The 20,642-nt window shown below is 41.9% G+C and overlaps 1 protein-coding gene across 1 annotated transcript in view; it reads left to right on the top strand.

Moving 5' to 3' along the window:
- Positions 1-322: 322 nt before the first annotated feature.
- The window catches only part of LOC138373657 (uncharacterized N-acetyltransferase DDB_G0290199-like), a 53,151-nt gene continuing 32,831 nt past the window's right edge, over positions 323-20,642 (top strand). Inside the window, exon 1 of the mRNA XM_069339999.1 lies at positions 323-583. Coding sequence (XP_069196100.1) covers positions 323-583 — 261 coding nt within the window. The remainder of the gene's footprint in view (positions 584-20,642) is intronic.

Raw genomic sequence — 20,642 nt, 5'->3', positions numbered from 1 at the left:
AGGGATAAGAGCCTCGTTGGACGTAGAATCACTGTTTACCGACATACCTGTGGATGAAACAATCGGGATGATAGCGGACAGAGTGTATCGTGATCCAGCTTGTACTCCTCTTGACATACCAGAAAACATTCTAAGGAAACTACTCCAAGCTTGTACTAAAGAGGCACCCATCTTGAGGCCAGATGGGCACATGTATAAGCAAGTAGATGGGGTCGCCATGGGTTCTCCCCCAGGGAGAACCCATGGCGAAATTCCCATGGCAAAAAGAGTCCTTTTTGCGAAATTCTACATGGGCACCATCTAGCAAAAGGTCTTAGTCGACATGAACTTGAAACCGGCCATATACTGCAGGTATGTTGACGACATTTTTACACAGGTACCTGATGTCAGACGTCTGCAGGAGCTAAAGGAGGCATCCGAGCGGAATTCTGAGTTGAGTTTCACTTACGAGATGGAGAAGGATGGGAAGCTGCTCTATCTAGATGTAACAGTCACGGAAAGGGGTGGAGGCTTCCACACTGCAGTCTACACTAAGGAAGCAAACATAGGAATTGGTTTTGTTGAAGACATCATAAGAAGAAAGGTAAAAAGGCATGTAACCTCTGAAGAGTCAACTAACACCACACATGTACCCCCTATTAGATTACTTTACAGAAACTTCTTCTCGACAGCTCATTAAACGGAGGAAAGGGTCCTGAAAGATATTGTTGATAGGAACGTTATCCCTACAGACAAAAAACAGAAAATACTATTGACGATTTACTATAGAACCAAAAAAACGGCCAACCTACTCATGAAAAACTTCTCCAGACACAAAGCAGAATGCCTTGAAAGAGTACCAACGTCGTCTATGCCTTCAAATGCCCACTTTGGGACTGTAAGCCCAAAGAACTCAGTATTTAGGCAAGACAACAACGTCACTTTCCGGGCGATTAACAATGCATAAGCAACAGGGCTCCTTAAAGGAACACATAATCTCCTCTGACAACCAGACCATCACCAGAGAAGTCTTATTAGACAACACAGAAATCATCGATAGGTACAGCGATAGCAGGCGGCTCGACATCTGCGAGGCACTACACATCAAAAAGTCAACACCAGCAATCAACAGCCAATTAATGCACAACTATATTCTACCCACTTCAAGACTCCGAACCAATATAGAAGCATCAAGAGGAAGTATGGGCCAATAGGCCCTCTGCAATTACTTCCATTCTTATGCTCTCATATCCAAATAATACCCATTGTTTCGTGTTCTGTCTTCCATTTGTCAAAAATTTGTTCACCTCATCCAAAACTGTTGCACAATATATATATATATATATATATATATATATATATATATATATATATATATATATATATATATATATATATATATATATATATATATATATATATATATATATATATATATATAACAATCTTTGGACAACACCCACCAGTGGGACTCGAACCCAGAAAGCACAACTACCTTCCAGTAGCTAGCATAACTAGTATGCTTTAACCCACTACACCATCAGACCTTACAAAAGAAGTAGATAGTTCGAGATATATATCTCAAACATCTCCACCTCCCGAAGGCACCAGATGAGTGAGGGGTCAGTCTGCATTTTTCGTCAAGCCACTGTCAATGTGAGAGAACTCGTGTCCAGCTTATAAGCCTATACTTGCATAAACCACAATTGAAGATTAACAATCTTTGGACAACACCCACCAGTGGGACTCGAACCCAGAAAGCACAACTACCTTCCAGTAGCTGGCATAACTAGTATGCTTTAACCCACTACGCCATCAGACCTTACAAAAGAAGTAGTGGTATCTACTACCACTAGAAGTAGTAGTATCTACTTCTTTTGTAAGGTCTGATGGCGTAGTGGGTTAAAGCATACTAGTTATGCCAGCTACTGGAAGGTAGTTGTGCTTTCTGGGTTCGAGTCCCACTGGTGGGTGTTGTCCAAAGATTGTTAATCTTCACTTGTGGTTTATGCAAGTATAGGCTTATAAGCTGGACACGAGTTCTCTCACATTGACAGTGGCTTGACGAAAAATGCAGACTGACCCCTCACTCATCTGGTGCCTTCGGGAGGTGGAGATGTTTGAGATATATATCTCGAACTATCTACTTCTTTTGTAAGGTCTGATGGCGTAGTGGGTTAAAGCATACTAGTTATGCCAGCTACTGGAAGGTAGTTGTGCTTTCTGGGTTCGAGTCCCACTGGTGGGTGTTGTCCAAAGATTGTTAATCTTCACTTGTGGTTTATGCAAGTATAGGCTTATAAGCTGGACACGAGTTCTCTCACATTGACAGTGGCTTGACGAAAAATGCAGACTGACCCCTCACTCATCTGGTGCCTTCGGGAGGTGGAGATGTTTGAGATATATATCTCGAACTATCTACTTCTTTTGTAAGGTCTGATGGCGTAGTGGGTTAAAGCATACTAGTTATGCCAGCTACTGGAAGGTAGTTGTGCTTTCTGGGTTCGAGTCCCACTGGTGGGTGTTGTCCAAAGATTGTTAATCTTCACTTGTGGTTTATGCAAGTATAGGCTTATAAGCTGGACACGAGTTCTCTCACATTGACAGTGGCTTGACGAAAAATGCAGACTGACCCCTCACTCATCTGGTGCCTTCGGGAGGTGGAGATGTTTGAGATATATATCTCGAACTATCTACTTCTTTTGTAAGGTCTGATGGCGTAGTGGGTTAAAGCATACTAGTTATGCCAGCTACTGGAAGGTAGTTGTGCTTTCTGGGTTCGAGTCCCACTGGTGGGTGTTGTCCAAAGATTGTTAATCTTCACTTGTGGTTTATGCAAGTATAGGCTTATAAGCTGGACACGAGTTCTCTCACATTGACAGTGGCTTGACGAAAAATGCAGACTGACCCCTCACTCATCTGGTGCCTTCGGGAGGTGGAGATGTTTGAGATATATATCTCGAACTATCTACTTCTTTTGTAAGGTCTGATGGCGTAGTGGGTTAAAGCATACTAGTTATGCCAGCTACTGGAAGGTAGTTGTGCTTTCTGGGTTCGAGTCCCACTGGTGGGTGTTGTCCAAAGATTGTTAATCTTCACTTGTGGTTTATGCAAGTATAGGCTTATAAGCTGGACACGAGTTCTCTCACATTGACAGTGGCTTGACGAAAAATGCAGACTGACCCCTCACTCATCTGGTGCCTTCGGGAGGTGGAGATGTTTGAGATATATATCTCGAACTATCTACTTCTTTTGTAAGGTCTGATGGCGTAGTGGGTTAAAGCATACTAGTTATGCCAGCTACTGGAAGGTAGTTGTGCTTTCTGGGTTCGAGTCCCACTGGTGGGTGTTGTCCAAAGATTGTTAATCTTCACTTGTGGTTTATGCAAGTATAGGCATATATATATATATATATATATATATATATATGGGTAGAGTAGACTCTACCCACCATGAGAGTAAGGACAAGACAAGAACATATCGATGCCAACCCAGAAGACAATGTCCAACATAACAGGCCAATTACACTGGATTAATCTTTGTGTTTAGATAGGAGATGCCTCGTATGGGCCAATAAGCCTTCTGCAGCCCCTATGTTTATCCCTTATGTATCCCCCCATGTTTTCACCTTCATTGTATTATCACCTGACCTAATGCGGGTATAAAATCAACTAGTATTGTAAGATCTGTTCACTTGAGAATGAACCATGGAGGTTCGAAACGTCGTGCAAATTATACAAATAAGTGTAATACACTCTATAGTAAATCACTTCTTTTCTTCACCTTAAAAGTACGAAAATGAGTTTTGGAGAACTCCTATTTCAATTAAGCCCTGATGCTAAGAAAATAGTTAGAGGGATAGAAGCCCTAAACCAGAAAATAATAAATACAGAATATGCAGTCATATTCAATGAAACATGTTTGAAAGAAAACCTGCTGCCAGTATACACCAATATATATATATATATATATATATATATATATATATATATATATATATATATATATATATATATATATATATATATATATATATAATAGAATAGAATAAGGGTATAGAAGAAATATATGGGCACTCAAAACAAGGTAAGGAATAGGGGAAATTATAAGGAAGAAAGCCAATCAAACATTGGGTAAAGTAGTGGGTGAGGAAGACTATGGGGAGAGTTCTCCCCCTTAGTTCTCCCAATCTTGTGGGGGAGAATTACCAATCCATATATCAAGCAATCTTTATATCCATCTATCCAGCTGCTCTTCGAATCCTGATTCTGCCTATTGATACATTACGTTAAAGTGATTTCTTTCCACATTATGTCCAACCACTTGGGGTGGACGGTAGAGCGACGGTCTCGCTTCATGCAGGTCGGCGTTCAATCCCCGACAGTCCAAGTGGTTGGGCACCATTCTCCCCCTTCCCCAGTCACATCACAAATCCTTATCCTGACCTCTTCCAAGTGCTATATAGTTGTAATGACCTTCTGAATTGGAAGAGAAGCATTAAAGGTACAAGGCCCTAGACCACAACCAGAATGCATGGATGCAGTGCGTGAAACCCCTGGTTAGGCTTAAGTTGGAAGCCTCAGGACCCCTTAGAGGATTCAGTTGCATTGCTTTAGACCATGTTGTGGTGCAGTGGTCTAGCGCGTGTGCTTGGGAGTACATCCAGAGCAAGGGTTCGAATCCTCGGGGGAGCCGAATCGAATCCTGGGGGAGCTGGTCGGCCGAGCGGACAGCACACTAGACTCGTGATCCTGTGGTCCTGGGTTCGATCCCAGGCGCCGGTGAGAAACAATGGGCAAAGTTTCTTTCACCCTATGCTCCTGTTACCTAGCAGTAAAATAGGTACCTGGGTGTTAGTCAGCTGTCACGGGCTGCTTCCTGGGGGTGGAGGCCTGGTCGAGGACCGGGCCGCGGGGACACTAAATGCCCCGAAATCATCTCAAGATAACCTCAAGATAACCTCCTTACTGTTCCTAGTTCATGGATAGGGATGGAATTTACCATCCCCCATCCATTGGGTAGCAGTTAATTGCCCCTGGGAGTCCTTCCCTTTTAAGGCTAGCCCAGTAGCGCAGTTGATAGGGCGACTGTCTCCCTCCCATGATGGTCGGGTGTTCGAGTCTCCCATATGGTATGGTGCTATCGTTAATATAAAATGTTATATAGTGTGGATAATAACATTGCATTTGTTATTTCACTTTGGAGCATCGAAGCCTCAATCCACAGACCACATGAACAGCGGGCCGCAGCCCTACCCACTGAGCCGCCAGCACCCCTTAATAACGAAGAATTCCAGAGTGACCTGTCCGCTGCCCAACTGAAACTTTAGGCTTCCCTCGGAGTACCACTTTGGCATGGACGTGTTGGGTGGTCCACGTCCTATAGTTGTATGAGTTAATACTGTTCACCATCTCCGTGTTGGGTGGTCCACGTCCTATAGTTGTATGAGTTAATACTGTTCACCATCTCCGTGTTGGGTGGTCCACGTCCTATAGTTGTATGAGTTAATACTGTTCACCATCTCCGTGTTGGGTGGTCCACGTCCTATAGTTGTATGAGTTAATACTGTTCACCATCTCCGTGTTGGGTGGTCCACGTCCTATAGTTGTATGAGTTAATACTGTTCACCATCTCCGTGTTGGGTGGTCCACGTCCTATAGTTGTATGAGTTAATACTGTTCACCATCTCCTGGGTGATGACTTTACATTCACTGTGGACCATCGCAGCCTAGAACCACATCAACAAGAGCTGCTGAGGGAGGGAGTGAGAGAGAGAGAGAGAGAGAGAGAGAGAGAGAGAGAGAGAGAGAGAGAGAGAGAGAGAGAGAGAGAGAGAGAGAGAGACGGAAGGAGGGTGAGGGAGGGGGGAGAGGGAGTATCAACAAAGGAATGAGTCATATACCATCAAACAATTATGCTGTAAAAGAGATGATGAGTATGAAAGAGAGAGAGGGAGGGGGGGAGAGAGAGAGGGAGGGAGGGGAGAGAGAGAGAGAGAGAGAGAGAGAGAGAGAGAGAGAGAGAGAGAGAGAGAGAGAGAGAGAGAGAGAGAGAGAGAGAGAGAGAGAGAGAGAGAGAGAGAGAGAGAGAGAGAGAGAAGTGAATGGAATGACACAAGGCTAACTGCCTCAATACATATGTAAATGGGTGATTCACCGAGGTAAGGAACTTTTGAACGAGTCAGTTAATCAAACAATGAGCAGGGAAGCCAATGAACTAATGACCTAAGTTGACAGGCAAGTGAGTGAATGAGGGAAGAGGTGAGCAGCGAATGAATGAGTCAGCCTCAGCCTGGCCTCAAACAACCCGTCTTTGTAAACAAAGACTAAACACTTGTTAGTCCAGCCGTCAAGCCCCTTGTTTAGCAATAATAAGAAACACTTTACACATGACTCATAACTGATGACGTTCGAACGTTCCTGGAACAGTGCTTCGCAAACATTCTTTGTTCGAATTGCTCCTCTGTAAATGCTTCACCCACGTTTTACACGACAAATACTATCCAACAGAACCAAAACTCGTAACCTAACCAATTTTAGAGCTAACTATACCCCCAAATTCCAATAATTAATTTTTAGCAGAAAAACAGGATTTTGATACACATTATGTAAAAATTTATGAAAGTATCTTTGGGGGTCAGTCGCAGCTTGGACCCCAGCCTATCCTCAACGGTGGGGTCCCCAGGTGAAGGAGAACTGGGGTCCAAACGTTAGGGGATAGTCTCACCAAACGTTGCAGGGGGATTCCCGATTGTCAGAGGGTGGTTGGGGGGTCAACCAACTTGGGTTACTTTATGTACGAGTGGCTCCTATTGCGACAAACCAACGGTCCCTTTGAAATCTGAAATGAGGGTTTGATTGCCCATAGAGTGATTAATTATAGACTTTACAGCTGTTATCGACGTTGAATCAACGTCGATGACGTTATTAATGCGTCGATAAGGTTGATCCAATAAGGTTGAATCAATAATTTTAATTCAAAGTTTATCAAGCATCTTTTGACCCCCCCCCCCCCCTCCCAAGGGGGAGAGAATAAGTATAGAGTGAGAACGGGAGAGAGGGAGAATGGGAGGCAGGGAGGGAGAATGGGAGAGAGGGAATGAGAATGGAAGAAATGAGAGAGAGAGAGAGAGAGAGACCAACAGACACCTATGCAGTGGAAAAAATAGATGATGAATCTTGCCCGCCAAGTAGTAAATTTACAGCCAATGAAAGAACAGACTAGGAGAATAATTCCAATGTAGAGAATGATATTCATTCAGGGACTACTTGACATAACAGCAGAAACCAAGGAAGACTGTAAGCAGCTGGAGAAAGAATCTGTCGCAGATCTCTAGAAACGGCAACACTTTTGAGAGGCTGAATAGGATTTGGTAGAAGTGAACAGGTTTGGGTCATACATCATGAGAAAACTGGAAAACAAACCACGGAAACTGATATTTACGAATGAAACGGCCCAAGAATTTTGACGAACCGAAAAAGATATTGGAGCAATAAGGAGATTTCAAAGTGTCTTCTTGGAAAATGACACGAGGAAGGAGGAAATAATACAATGAACAAAGAAGGGGCAAAGCAGAATGAAGGAATGAGGTAAAGAGAGTTGACAGTAAACACGAAGAGAAGAGTGAGACAAGAGGTAATGCAAGAGCAATATCCACTGTGACGGACCTCAGTGCCATCGACGATCCAGGTGCCGAACTATAACAGTTGACCCTCTCGTTAATCGTAGTTTCCCATCTTCTGGTCGGCTGAGCTGAGAAGTGACGAGCTACCAGGGACAGGCGATGGACGTCAGTGAACCAGAGAGACTGAAGAAGTACTTTGGTCGACCTTCAGAGAGCTAGCCAGTAGGGATAGTTGAACGCTGTGGACTTTACTCCTGGAAGGTGCTAGCCATTGGGGCTAGATGAACGCTGTGGACTTTACTCTTGGAAGGTGCTAGCCAGTGGGGCTAGATGAACGCTGTGGACTTCACTCTTGGAAGGTGCTAGCCAGTGGAGCTAGATGAACGCTGTGGACATTACTCTTGGAAGGTGCTAGCCAGTGGGGATAGGTGAACGCTGTGGACTTCACTCTTGGAAGGTGCTAGCCAGTGGGGCTAGGTGAACGCTGTGAACTTCACTGGTTGAGTGTACTAGCGAGTGCGCTGAGGAGGGGGGAAGAACTTGAAGACGTCTCCATAACTGCAGCTAGCCTGAGTGCTGGTGGTGCGTTAAAGACCTCGTCAGCGGCATATAGTGTCTGTCATCTTTGAAGCTAGCTAGCGTGAGAGCTAGTGATGCTCTGGATAACCTTTCATAGAACACTGTACACACTCGTGATGGTGATGGGTAATAAGAACGGTTAATTTTAAGTGCTATTTTATTACTTGCCTTCTACATTACACTCTATTTCCTCCAAGGGTAGAGACCTCTCAACTTGAGTATTATCATAGAGTTTTAAAACAACCCGGTTACGAAGGGTTCGTAACACCCCACATAGAGGCGATACAGTGCAAGGACAAACGAGTGGCGCCATAACGAACAAGCAGCCAGAACCCCAGGCAGAAGGATTCGGCTCCTAGGCCTTACAAGGAAAAAAAAACAGAGCCCAAATCCATCTTTTCCTAGCCCAAAAATGCCAGAAATCCAACATCTCCCCATCCCAACAACACCAATTCCCCTCTCCCATCAGTAGAAATCCATCAGCCACTAATTGCCACCAAATAATCATCAATCTCCACTCATACTTCCACATTTCCCCTTAGAACTCAATCATTGTCTTATACACTTCCACCTCCCAGACCCTAAGCCCCACAACTCCCACCCCATCACACGCCTGACTCCTAGCCAGTGCCTCACAATATACCCGGCTGCTCTCCTCCACATCCCAAATCCATCCTGATGCTAAGCTAAACCTTCTACCAAGGCTGGAAATTAACCACTCAGAGGAGACAACAACAATGAAGAAGCTGAAGATCTGATACACTAATGCTGATGGATTATCAATAAAGCAGACGAACTAAATAAAAAAGGACTGAGAAAACAGACTCAAATGTAATAGCATTAGTAGAGACGAAACTAATTAGTAAGATTAGCAATGGAATATTCCCAATGAAATACTAGATAATGTGAAGTGAAAGAATGGGAAGTGAAAAGAGGTATGGAACAGCTGATAAAAAGAAACTGGATCTTTAATGGAATTTCATTGAAGGTGGCAAACAACAGCTATAGGTACTGCTTTGTCAGAATCATTAGGTTGGTGGGTGAGACAGTCGTTGTTACTGTAATCACTGTAATCTGCAAGATAACAGACTGTAATCTTCTCTGTGGTTCAGAAAACCACAGAAGACCGAGGAAAGAATACAAAATGACTTGAACATCTTCCAAGAGGTGGCACATACAACTCATAACCTGAAAGCAAAGCTTCTAGTAATGAGAAACTCGATCCAATCATCGCCAAATTAAATTGTAAAACTGGGCACAAGAAGAAGAAATGAGACATGGAGAGCAATGCTTGTAGAAGTAGTGGAGAGGAACTTCCAGATCCAACATGTAATGATGGAAACAAGGAGATGGTGACCAACTAGCAAGGCTTGACCTGGTCTTCACATGAATGAAATGAAAATTGAGATCATTGATCATCACAAGAAGTTGTGCTTGTGGGGGGTTGAGCTTTGGCTCTTTGGTCCCGCCTCTCAACTGGCAATCAACTGGTGTACAGGTTCCTGAGCCTACTGGGCTCTATCATATCTACATTTGAAACTGTGTATGGAGTCAGCCTCCACCACATCACCGCCTAATGCATTCCACCTGTTAACTACTCTGACACTGAAAAAGTTCTTTCTAATATCTCTGTGGCTCATTTGGGCACTCAGTTTCCATCTGTGTCCCCTAGTGCATGTTCCCCTTGTGTTAAATAGCCTGTCTTTATCCACCCTATCAATTCCCTTGAGAATCTAGAATGTGGTGATCATGTCCCCCCTAACTTTTCTGTCTTCCAGCGAAGTGAGGTTTAATTCCCGTAGTCTCTCCTCGTAGCTCATACCTCTCAGCTCGGGTACTAGTCTGTTGGCAAACCTTTATGAGTGTGTATGTGTATGAGTGTGTGTGTGTGTTAGACACATTATATATTTATATATATATATATATATATATATATATATATATATATATATATATATACATACATATATATATATATATATATATATATATATATATATATATATATATATATATATATATATATATAGAAGGGAGTACCACCTCTAGCTGGAAGAAGGGGGACCCAAAGCCTCGCAGGAAACCACGGAATATATATATATATATATTATTAAATATGACCGAAAAAGTAAGATTAATAATTCTAACACGAATTTTCTCAATCTTTCGTACATTACGCTTCACTGTTGGAGGTAAATAAAAAATCACTTCTCCAAAATTCATTTTTATTTCTAGTCTGACGCGACACGGGCGCGTTTCGTAAAACTTATTACATTTTCAAAGACTTTACAAATACACAACTGATTAGAACTTACGTCTCTCTGATATTATATCTACATTTGAGTGAGGTGGGAAGGATGATGTGGCATTAACACAAGACAGAACAGGGGATATTAATAGGGTATTAAAAGTATCAACACAAGACAGAACAGAAACAATGGGTATTGAATAGAAGTGTTTGTAGAAAGCCTATTGGTCCATATTTCTTGATGCTTCTATATTGGAGCGGAGTCTTGAGGTGGGTAGAATATAGTTGTGCAATAATTGGCTGTTGATTGCTGGTGTTGACTTCTTGATGTGTAGTGCCTCGCAAACGTCAAGCCGCCTGCTATCGCTGTATCTATCGATGATTTCTGTGTTGTTTACTAGGATTTCTCTGGCGATGGTTTGGTTATGGGAAGAGATTATATGTTCCTTAATGGAGCCCTGTTGCTTATGCATCGTTAAACGCCTAGAAAGAGATGTTGTTGTCTTGCCTATATACTGGGTTTTTTGGAGCTTACAGTCCCCAAGTGGGCATTTGAAGGCATAGACGACGTTAGTCTCTTTTAAAGCGTTCTGTTTTGTGTCTGGAGAGTTTCTCATGAGTAGGCTGGCCGTTTTTCTGGTTTTATAGTAAATCGTCAGTTGTATCCTCTGATTTTTGTCTGTAGGGATAACGTTTCTATTAACAATATCTTTCAGGACCCTTTCCTCCATTTTATGAGCTGTGGAAAAGAAGTTCCTGTAAAATAGTCTAATAGGGGGGTATAGGTGTTGTGTTAGTTGTCTCTTCAGAGGTTGCATGGCTTTTCACTTTCCTTCTTATGATGTCTTCGATGAAACCATTGGAGAAGCCGTTATTGACTAGAACCTGCCTTACCCTACAGAGTTCTTCGTCGACTTGCTTCCATTCTGAGCTGTGGCTGAGAGCACGGTCGACGTATGCGTTAACAACACTCCTCTTGTACCTGTCGGGGCAGTCGCTGTTGGCATTTAGGCACATTCCTATGTTTGTTTCCTTAGTGTAGACTGCAGTGTGGAAACCTCCGCCCTTTTCCATGACTGTTACATCTAGAAAAGGCAGCTTCCCATCCTTTTCCGTCTCGTAAGTGAAACGCAGCACGGAACTCTGCTCAAATGCCTCCTTCAGCTCCTGCAGATGTCTGACATCAGGTACCTGTGTAAAAATGTCGTCAACATACCTGCAGTATATGGCCGGTTTCAAGTTCATGTCGACTAAGACTTTTTGCTCGATGGTACCCATGTAGAAGTTTGCAAACAGGACACCTAGGGGAGAACCCATGGCGACCCCATCTACTTGCTTATACATGTGCCCATATATATATATATATATATATATATATATATATATATATATATATATATATATATATATATATATATATATATATATATATATATATATATATATATTTTATATGGAAGGGAGTACCACCTTTAGCTGGAAGAAGGGGGACCCATAGCCTCGGAGGAAACCACGCATAACGCATTAGAGGGAATGTTTAGATCCCCTCCAATACAGTTTCTGTGTGCTTTTCTCCTACCACCCCCTTCCTTTTTTATTTTTTGTGCTTTATTATGCATTTGATGGTTACAAGATATACATGGGTTGATACAAAAATAATAATGCAAAAAGGTGCTTAAAGGTTATGGATCTCGTGAAAAACACAACAATGGGAAACATTGATGAATGTCACAGACGGGTTCGATCATTGTTGCAAGTCAAACACTTCTTCGAATTCCTCTGAATTCGTGTACAGATTCAGATATTTATGTTTATGTATATGTATATGTATATATATATATTTATATATATATATATATATATATATATATATATATATATATATATATATATATATATATATATATATATAAGACAATACGTGGGGCAGTAAGTATATCAGGCAGCCGACGGTTACAAAAGCAGGATCCAAGAGCTAATAGCTTCGTCCTGGTGGCAACTACAGTAAAAAAAAATTGTAAATACAAACACACACACACACACACACACACACACACACACACACACACACACACACACACACACACACACACACACACACACACACACACACACACACATACACACACACACACATATACACACACACACACATACACACACACACACACACACACACACACACACACACACACACACACACACACACACACACACACACACACACACACACACACACACACACACACACACCCCACACACACACACACACACACACACACACACACACACACACAAACACACACACACACACACACACACACACACACACACACACACACACACACACACACACCCCACACACACACACACACACACACACACACACACACACACACACACACACACACACACACACACACACACACACACACACACACACACACACACAAGATCGTGAGAAAAAACCTGGTAACACATCTGGAGAGAAGGGACTTCGTGACAAATCGCCAACATGGATTCAGGGAGGGTAAATCTTGCCTTACAGGCTTGATAGAATTCTACGATCAGGTGACACAGATTAAGCAAGAAAGAGAGGGCTGGGCGGACTGCATTTTCTTGGATTGTCGGAAAGCCTTTGACACAGTACCGCATAAGAGGCTGGTACATAAGCTGGAGAGACAGGCAGGTGTAGATGGTAAGGTGCTCCAGTGGATAAGGAAGTATCTAAGCAATAGGAAGCAGAGAGTTACGGTGAAGGGTGAGACCTCCGATTGGCGTGAAGTCACCAGTGGAATCCCACAGGGCTCTGTACTCGGTCCTATCTTGTTTCTGATATATGTAAATGATCTCCCGGAGGGTATCGATTCATTTCTCTCAATGTTTGCGGACGATGCTAAAATTATGAGAAGGATTAAAACAGAAGAGGACTGTTTGAGGCTTCAAGAAGACCTAGACAAGCTGAAGGAATGGTCGAACAAATGGTTGTTAGAGTTTAACCCAACCAAATGTAATGTAATGAAGATAGGTGTAGGGAGCAGGAGGCCAGATACAAGGTATCATCTGGGAGAGGAAATTCTTCAGGAGTCAGAGAAGGAAAAAGACTTGGGGGTTGATATCACGCCAGACCTGTCTCCTGCAGCACATATCAAGCGGATAACATCAGCGGCATATGCCAGGCTGGCCAACATACGAACGGCATTCAGAAACTTGTGTAAAGAATCATTCAGAACTTTGTATACCACATATGTCAGGCCAATCCTGGAGTATGCAGCCCCAGCATGGAGTCCATATCTAGTCAAGGATAAGACTAAACTGGAAAAGGTTCAAAGGTTTGCCACCAGACTAGTACCCGAGCTGAGAGGTATGAGCTACGAGGAGAGACTACGGGAATTAAACCTCACTTCGCTGGAAGACAGAAGAGTTAGGGGGGACATGATCACCACATTCAAGATTCTGAAGGGGATTGATAGGGTAGATAAAGACAGTCTATTTAACACAAGGGGAACACGCACAAGGGGACACAGGTGGAAACTGAGTGCCCAAATGAGCCACAGAGATATTAGAAAGAACTTTTTTAGTGTCAGAGTGGTTGACAAATGGAATGCATTAGAAAGTGATGTGGTGGAGGCTGACTCCATACACAGTTTCAAGTGTAGATATGACAGAGCCCGATAGGCTCATGAATCTGTACACCTGTTGATTGACGGTTGAGAGGCGGGACCAAAGAGCCAGAGCTCAACCCCCGCAAACACAACTAGGTGAGTACAACTAGGTGAGTACACACACACACACACACACACACCTCACACACATAACGCACACACACACACACACACACACACACACATACACACACACACACACACACACACACACACACACACACACACACACACACACACACACACACACACACACACACACACACACACACACATTACATATGTGTTTTATCAATTGTTTTCCCTTATTCACCATTCTACATAGTGAAGCGTTTAACTGTAACACTGAGAGCCGGCCGGCCTGGTTGGTGCTCCTCGCTGCCCTTGTTACGCCAATTACTGTCAGACTCGTCACTATAATGGTCCAGGGCCGAGCCCCCTGCCTCTCCGACCCACGCTAAATTGGGCCCCTCAAACATAATAGTAATAATGGCAAGGAGTAGAAGAATGGTGGTAATAGAAGATATGGAGCCGGAAATACTACTACAAATAATAAAATAAAATTAATAGTAGGCATCCATCAGTCTCAGGAGACTATGGAGATGCGCTCCGGTTGTCGGTCCGGAGTGGCTTCTCCAGGACGCAGAGCCAGGGTAGGTTAATACGGAGGAGAAGCTGTTACCCATGCAGCAGGTCCCCCATCTCCAAAAGTCTCCAATAAAAAGGCAAACGCCAATACGATTGGTTCCAGCGCCGTCGCAAGAACTGTCAGAACGAGGTTGAAGGCAACAACGAACTGCCCCAAGGAAGGGGGGGGGGTCCTGCTCGGGAGTTGACCTCGTAGTTGGTAAAAGAAGGCACAGGGACTCCAACCCTGGAGACCGCCGTGGTCAGGGCTGGAGAAGAACCACCCCAGCAAGGATAAGAACGACCCCAGCCTCCTGAAGCAGAGCCTGAGGTCGCACGAGCCCCAGGAGGTGGACGTCCCGGTCCCGCACCTCCGGGTTCCTGGAGGAGACCGTCACAGCCCCCCCCCCTCCCCCCCACACACACACATACTTGAACACACATACATATATATATATATATATATATATATATATATATATATATATATATATATATATATATATATATATATATATATATATATATATATATATATATATATATATGCCTCAGAGCAGTGCGTGCCCCCATGCAGGAGACTTCCTCCTGGCAGTACCCATGTCAGCAATGGGCACGCGCCTAGATCCAGAATCCCTTCGTGTAGCAGTGGCCCTCCGCCTTGGTGCCCCAATTCACACTGAATACAAGTGTAATTGCAACAGGGTGGAAGCAGACCAATACGGACTGCATGGGTTGCATTGCGGAAGCACAAAGGGCTGGCATGCAAGACACAACGAGGTCAATGACATCATCAAGAGAAGCCTCGTCTCAGCTGGGTGCCCAGCGGAGAGAGAACCTCAGCATCCTAGGGGTCCAAAACCCGGATTTCCCCACACTTCGCCCTGATGGCATCACCATATACTCATGGAAGGAGGGTAGACAGTTGGTGTGGGACTACACATGTGTATCCACCCTGGCTGACACCTATGTACACTTCGGAGCTGATCAAGCAGGTGGGGCGGCCAACCACAGGGAAACAGTTAAATCACTCAAGTACAGGCGACTGGAAGGTCAATACCTCTTTGTTCCCATAGCGTCTGAGACGCATGGCCCCTGGGACAAGAGTGCCTTGGGATTTCTCAAGGAATTGGGTTCCAAGCTCATTGACGTCACCAGAGACCCAAGGGCTTCCAGTTTTTTGTTTCAGCGTCTCATTGTGGCGATCCAGAGGGGAAATGCTTGCTGCGTCCTCGGTTCCTGTCCAGAAGCGGAGGAGCTTCAAGAGATCCATAACCTTTAGGCATTTGTCTTGTATGTTTTGTAACCTTTAAATTCACAATAAAGGAAAAAAAAAAGGGAAGGGGGTGGTAGGAGAAAAGCACACAGAAACTGTATTGGAGCGGACCTACATTCCCTCCAATGCGTTATGTGTGGTTTCCTCCGAGGCTATGGGTCCCCCTTCTTCCAGCCAGAGGTGGTACTCCCTTCCCTTTTTGTATATATATATATATATATATATATATATATATATATATATATATATATATATATATATATATATATATTATATATATATATATATATATATATATATATATATATATATATATGTCGTACCTAGTAGCCAGAACGCACTTCTGAGCCTACTATGCAAGGCCCGATTTGCCTAATAAGCCAAGTTTTCATGAATTAATGTTTTTTCGTCTACCTAACCTTACCTAACCTAACCTAACCTAGCTTTTTTCGGCTACCTAACCTAACCTACCTATAAATATAGGTTAGGTTAGGTTAGGTAGGGATGGTTAGGTTTAGGTCATATATCTACGTTAATTTTAACTCCAATACAAAAAAATTGACCTCATACATAATGAAATGGGTAGCTTTATCATTTGATACGAAAAAAATTAGAGAAATATTATTAATTCAGAAAACTTGACTTATTAGGCAAATCGGGCCTTGCATAGTAGGCTGACAAGTGCGTTCTGGCTATTAGGTACGACATATATATATATATATATATATATATATATATATATATATATATATATATATATATATATATATATATATATATATATATTTACCATACTTGAAAAGTCTTCTCGAAGCATGTACAAAGGAAGCCCCTTGCATCAGTCCACAAGGAGACATGTATTTACAAATAGATGGAGTAGCAATGGGCTCCCCCTTAGGAGTTTTATTTGCTAATTTTTATATGGGAACCATCGAAGACAGGGTCTTCAGTAACAGACAAAAACCAACTGTATACTGCCGTTATGTAGATGACATATTCGTAATAGTAAAAGACTCAGATGAACTAATTGACCTAAAAAGACATGTAGAGAGAGAGTCAGTACTCCGATTTACACATGAAAATAGTGAAAATAACAGTCTGCCATTCTTGGATGTACTAATAACAAAAAGAGGAACCTCTTTAAGCACCAACGTATATACCAAACCCACCAACATAGGATTATGCCTGAACGGTAGAAGTGAGTGCCCCCAAAGATACAAAGCCAGTGTTCTCAATGCTTATATTCGTCGAGCGCTTACCCACTGCTCTGAATGGAGCAACGTGAGTAGAGAGTTTGAAAGAGTAACTCAGGTATTGGTGAACAACGGATATAGCAACGCGGAAATAAACGCTGCTATAAGAAGACACTTGGACCGTTGGTATAATTCAGAACCTAGAACAGAAACCACAACACCCCCAATAAAATGATATTACAAATCAACTATGCACAGTGAACATATAAAAGAGGAAAGAATAATGAAAGAAATAATCCGTAAAGGAGTAAAAAGCACTACTCCTAATCAAAACATAAACCTGATAATATTCTACAAAACCAAGAAGACTTCCGAACTCCTTATCAAAAACAGCCCGAAGCCGACGGAGAACCCTCTACAGCAGTCAAGCGTTGTATACATGTACACTTGCCCCCACGAAGGATGTAACCTTAAATGTAAGTACATAGTATGACGTCGACCAAGCTGACGAGGCGTTTGACATGCCATCTTCAATCTGGTGCCCCTAGGAATCACATGAGACAAGCCCATGACATTACTCTAACCAGAGAAATGTTGAACAAGAATACCTGCATAATAGACAAAGCCCAAGATGCAAGAAGATTACAAATTCTTGAGGCAATTCACATAAGAATAGAGCGACGTACCATGAACACCCAAATCACGGAACTATTTACTCTACCCACCATGAGAGTAAGGACAAGACAAGAACATATCGATGCCAACACAGAAGACAATGTCCAACATAATAGGCCAATTACACTGGATTAATCTTTGTGTTTAGATAGGAGCTGCCTCGTATGGGCCAATAAGCCTTCTGCAGCCTCTATGTTTCACCTCACATTTATCCCTTATGTATCCCCCCATGTTTTCACCTTTATTGTATTATCACCTGACCCAGTGCGGGTATAAAATCAACTAGTATTGTAAGATCTGTTCACTTGAGAATGAACCATGGAGGTTCGAAACGTTGTGCAAATTATATAAATAAGTGTAATACACTCTATAGTAAATCACTTCTTTTCTTCACCTCAAAAGTACGAAAATGAGTTTTGGAGAACTCCTATTTCAATTAAGCCCTGATGCTAAGAAAATAGTTAGAGGGATAGAAGCCCTAAACCAGAAAATAATAAACACAGAATATGCGGTCATATTCAATGAAACATGTTTGAAAGAAAACCTGCTGCCAGTATACACCAATATAAACCCACATGACCCAGCAGTCCGCAATAGAGAGTTTACCTATAGGTATAGGCAAGAGCTCATTCGGCATATATATATATATATATATATATATATATATATATATATATATATATATATATATATATATATATATATATATATATATATGAGAAGTGCGTTCTGGCTACTAGGTACGACATATATATATATATATATATATATATATATATATATATATATATATATGTCGTACCTAATAGCCAGAACTCACTTCTCAGTCTACTATGCAAGGCCCGATTTGCCTAATAAGCCAAGTTTTACTGAATTAATATATTTTCTCTAATTTTTTTCTTATGAAATGATAAAGCTACCCATTTCATTACGTATGAGGTCAATTTTTTTTTATTGGAATTAAAATTAACGTAGATATATAACCGAACCTAACCAACCCTACCTAACCTAACCTAACCTATCTTTATAGGTTAGGTTAGGTTAGGTAGCCGAAAACGTTAGGTTAGGTTAGGTTAGGTAGGTTAGGTAGTCGAAAAAACATTAATTCATGAAAACTTGGCTTATTAGGCAAATTGGGCCTTGCATAGTAGGCTGAGAAGTGCGTTCTGGCTACTAGGTACGACATATATATATATATATATATATATATATATATATATATATATATATATATATATATATATATATATATATATATATATATATATATATATATATATATATATTATTAAATATGACCGAAAAAGTAAGATTAATAATTCTAACACGAATTTTCTCGATCTTTCGTACGTTTCTTTTCACTGTTGGTGGTAATTCAAAAATCAATTCTCCAAAATTCATTTTTATTTCTAGTCCGACGTGACACTTGAGCGCGTTTCGTAAAACTTATTGCATTTTCAAAGACTTTAGTTTACACATACACAACTGAATAGAACTTACACATCTTCGATTTGTTTATATCTACATTTGAGTGAGGTGGATGGGGTGAGGTGGTATTAATAGGGTATTAAATTCCTAAACACAAGACAGAACACGAAACAATGGGTATTGAATGGAAGTGATTGTAGAAAGCCTATTGGTCCATATTTCTTGATGCTTCTATATTGGAGCGGAGTCTTGAGGTGGGTAGAATATAGTTGTGCATTAATTGGCTGTTGATTGCTGGTGTTGACTTCTTGATGTGTAGTGCCTCGCAAACGTCAAGCCGTCTGCTATCGCTGTATCTATCGATGATTTCTGTGTTGTTTACTAGGATTTCTCTGGCGATGGTTTGGTTGTGGGAAGAGATTATATGTTCCTTAATGGAGCCCTGTTGCTTATGCATCTTTAAACGCCTAGAAAGAGATGTTGTTGTCTTACCTATATACTGGGTTTTTTGGAGCTTACAGTCCCCAAGAGGGCATTTGAAGGCATAGACGACGTTGTTCTGCTTTGTGTCTGGAGAGTTTCTCATGAGTAGGCTGGCCGTTTTTCTGGTTTTATAGTAAATCGTCAGTTGTATCCTCTGATTTTTGTCTGTAGGGATAACGTTTCTATTAACAATATCTTTCAGGACCCTTTCCTCCATTTTATGAGCTGTGGAAAAGAAGTTCCTGTAAAATAGTCTAATAGGGGGTATAGGTGTTGTGTTAGTTGTCTCTTCAGAGGTTGCATGGCGTTTCACTTTCCTTCTTATGATGTCTTCAACGAAACCATTGGAGAAGCCGTTGTTGACTAGGACCTGCCTTACCCTACAGAGTTCTTCGTCGACTTGCTTCCATTCTGAGCTGTGGCTGAGAGCACGGTCGACATAAGCGTTAACAACACTCCTCTTGTACCTGTCTGGGCAGTCGCTGTTGGCATTTAGGCACATTCCTATGCTCGTTTCCTTAGTGTAGACTGCAGTGTGGAAACCTCCGCTCTTTTCCATGACTGTTACATCTAGAAAGGGCAGCTTCCCATCCTTTTCCATCTCGTAAGTGAAACGCAGCACGGAACTCTACTCAAATGTCTCCTTCAGCTCCTGCAGATGTCTGACATCAGGTACCTGTGTAAAAATGTCGTCAACATATCTGCAGTATTTGGCCGGTTTCAAGTTCAAACTTGAAACCGGCCATATATATATATAAATATATATATATAATATATATATATATATATATATATATATATATATATATGTAGCTGACTAACTCCCAGGTACCTATTTACTGCTAGGTAACAGGGGCACTTAGGG

This window comes from Procambarus clarkii, chromosome 43 (genome assembly GCF_040958095.1).
Source record: "Procambarus clarkii isolate CNS0578487 chromosome 43, FALCON_Pclarkii_2.0, whole genome shotgun sequence".
NCBI lineage: Eukaryota > Metazoa > Arthropoda > Malacostraca > Decapoda > Cambaridae > Procambarus > Procambarus clarkii.
This window is presented reverse-complemented; position numbering and strand designations above follow the sequence as displayed.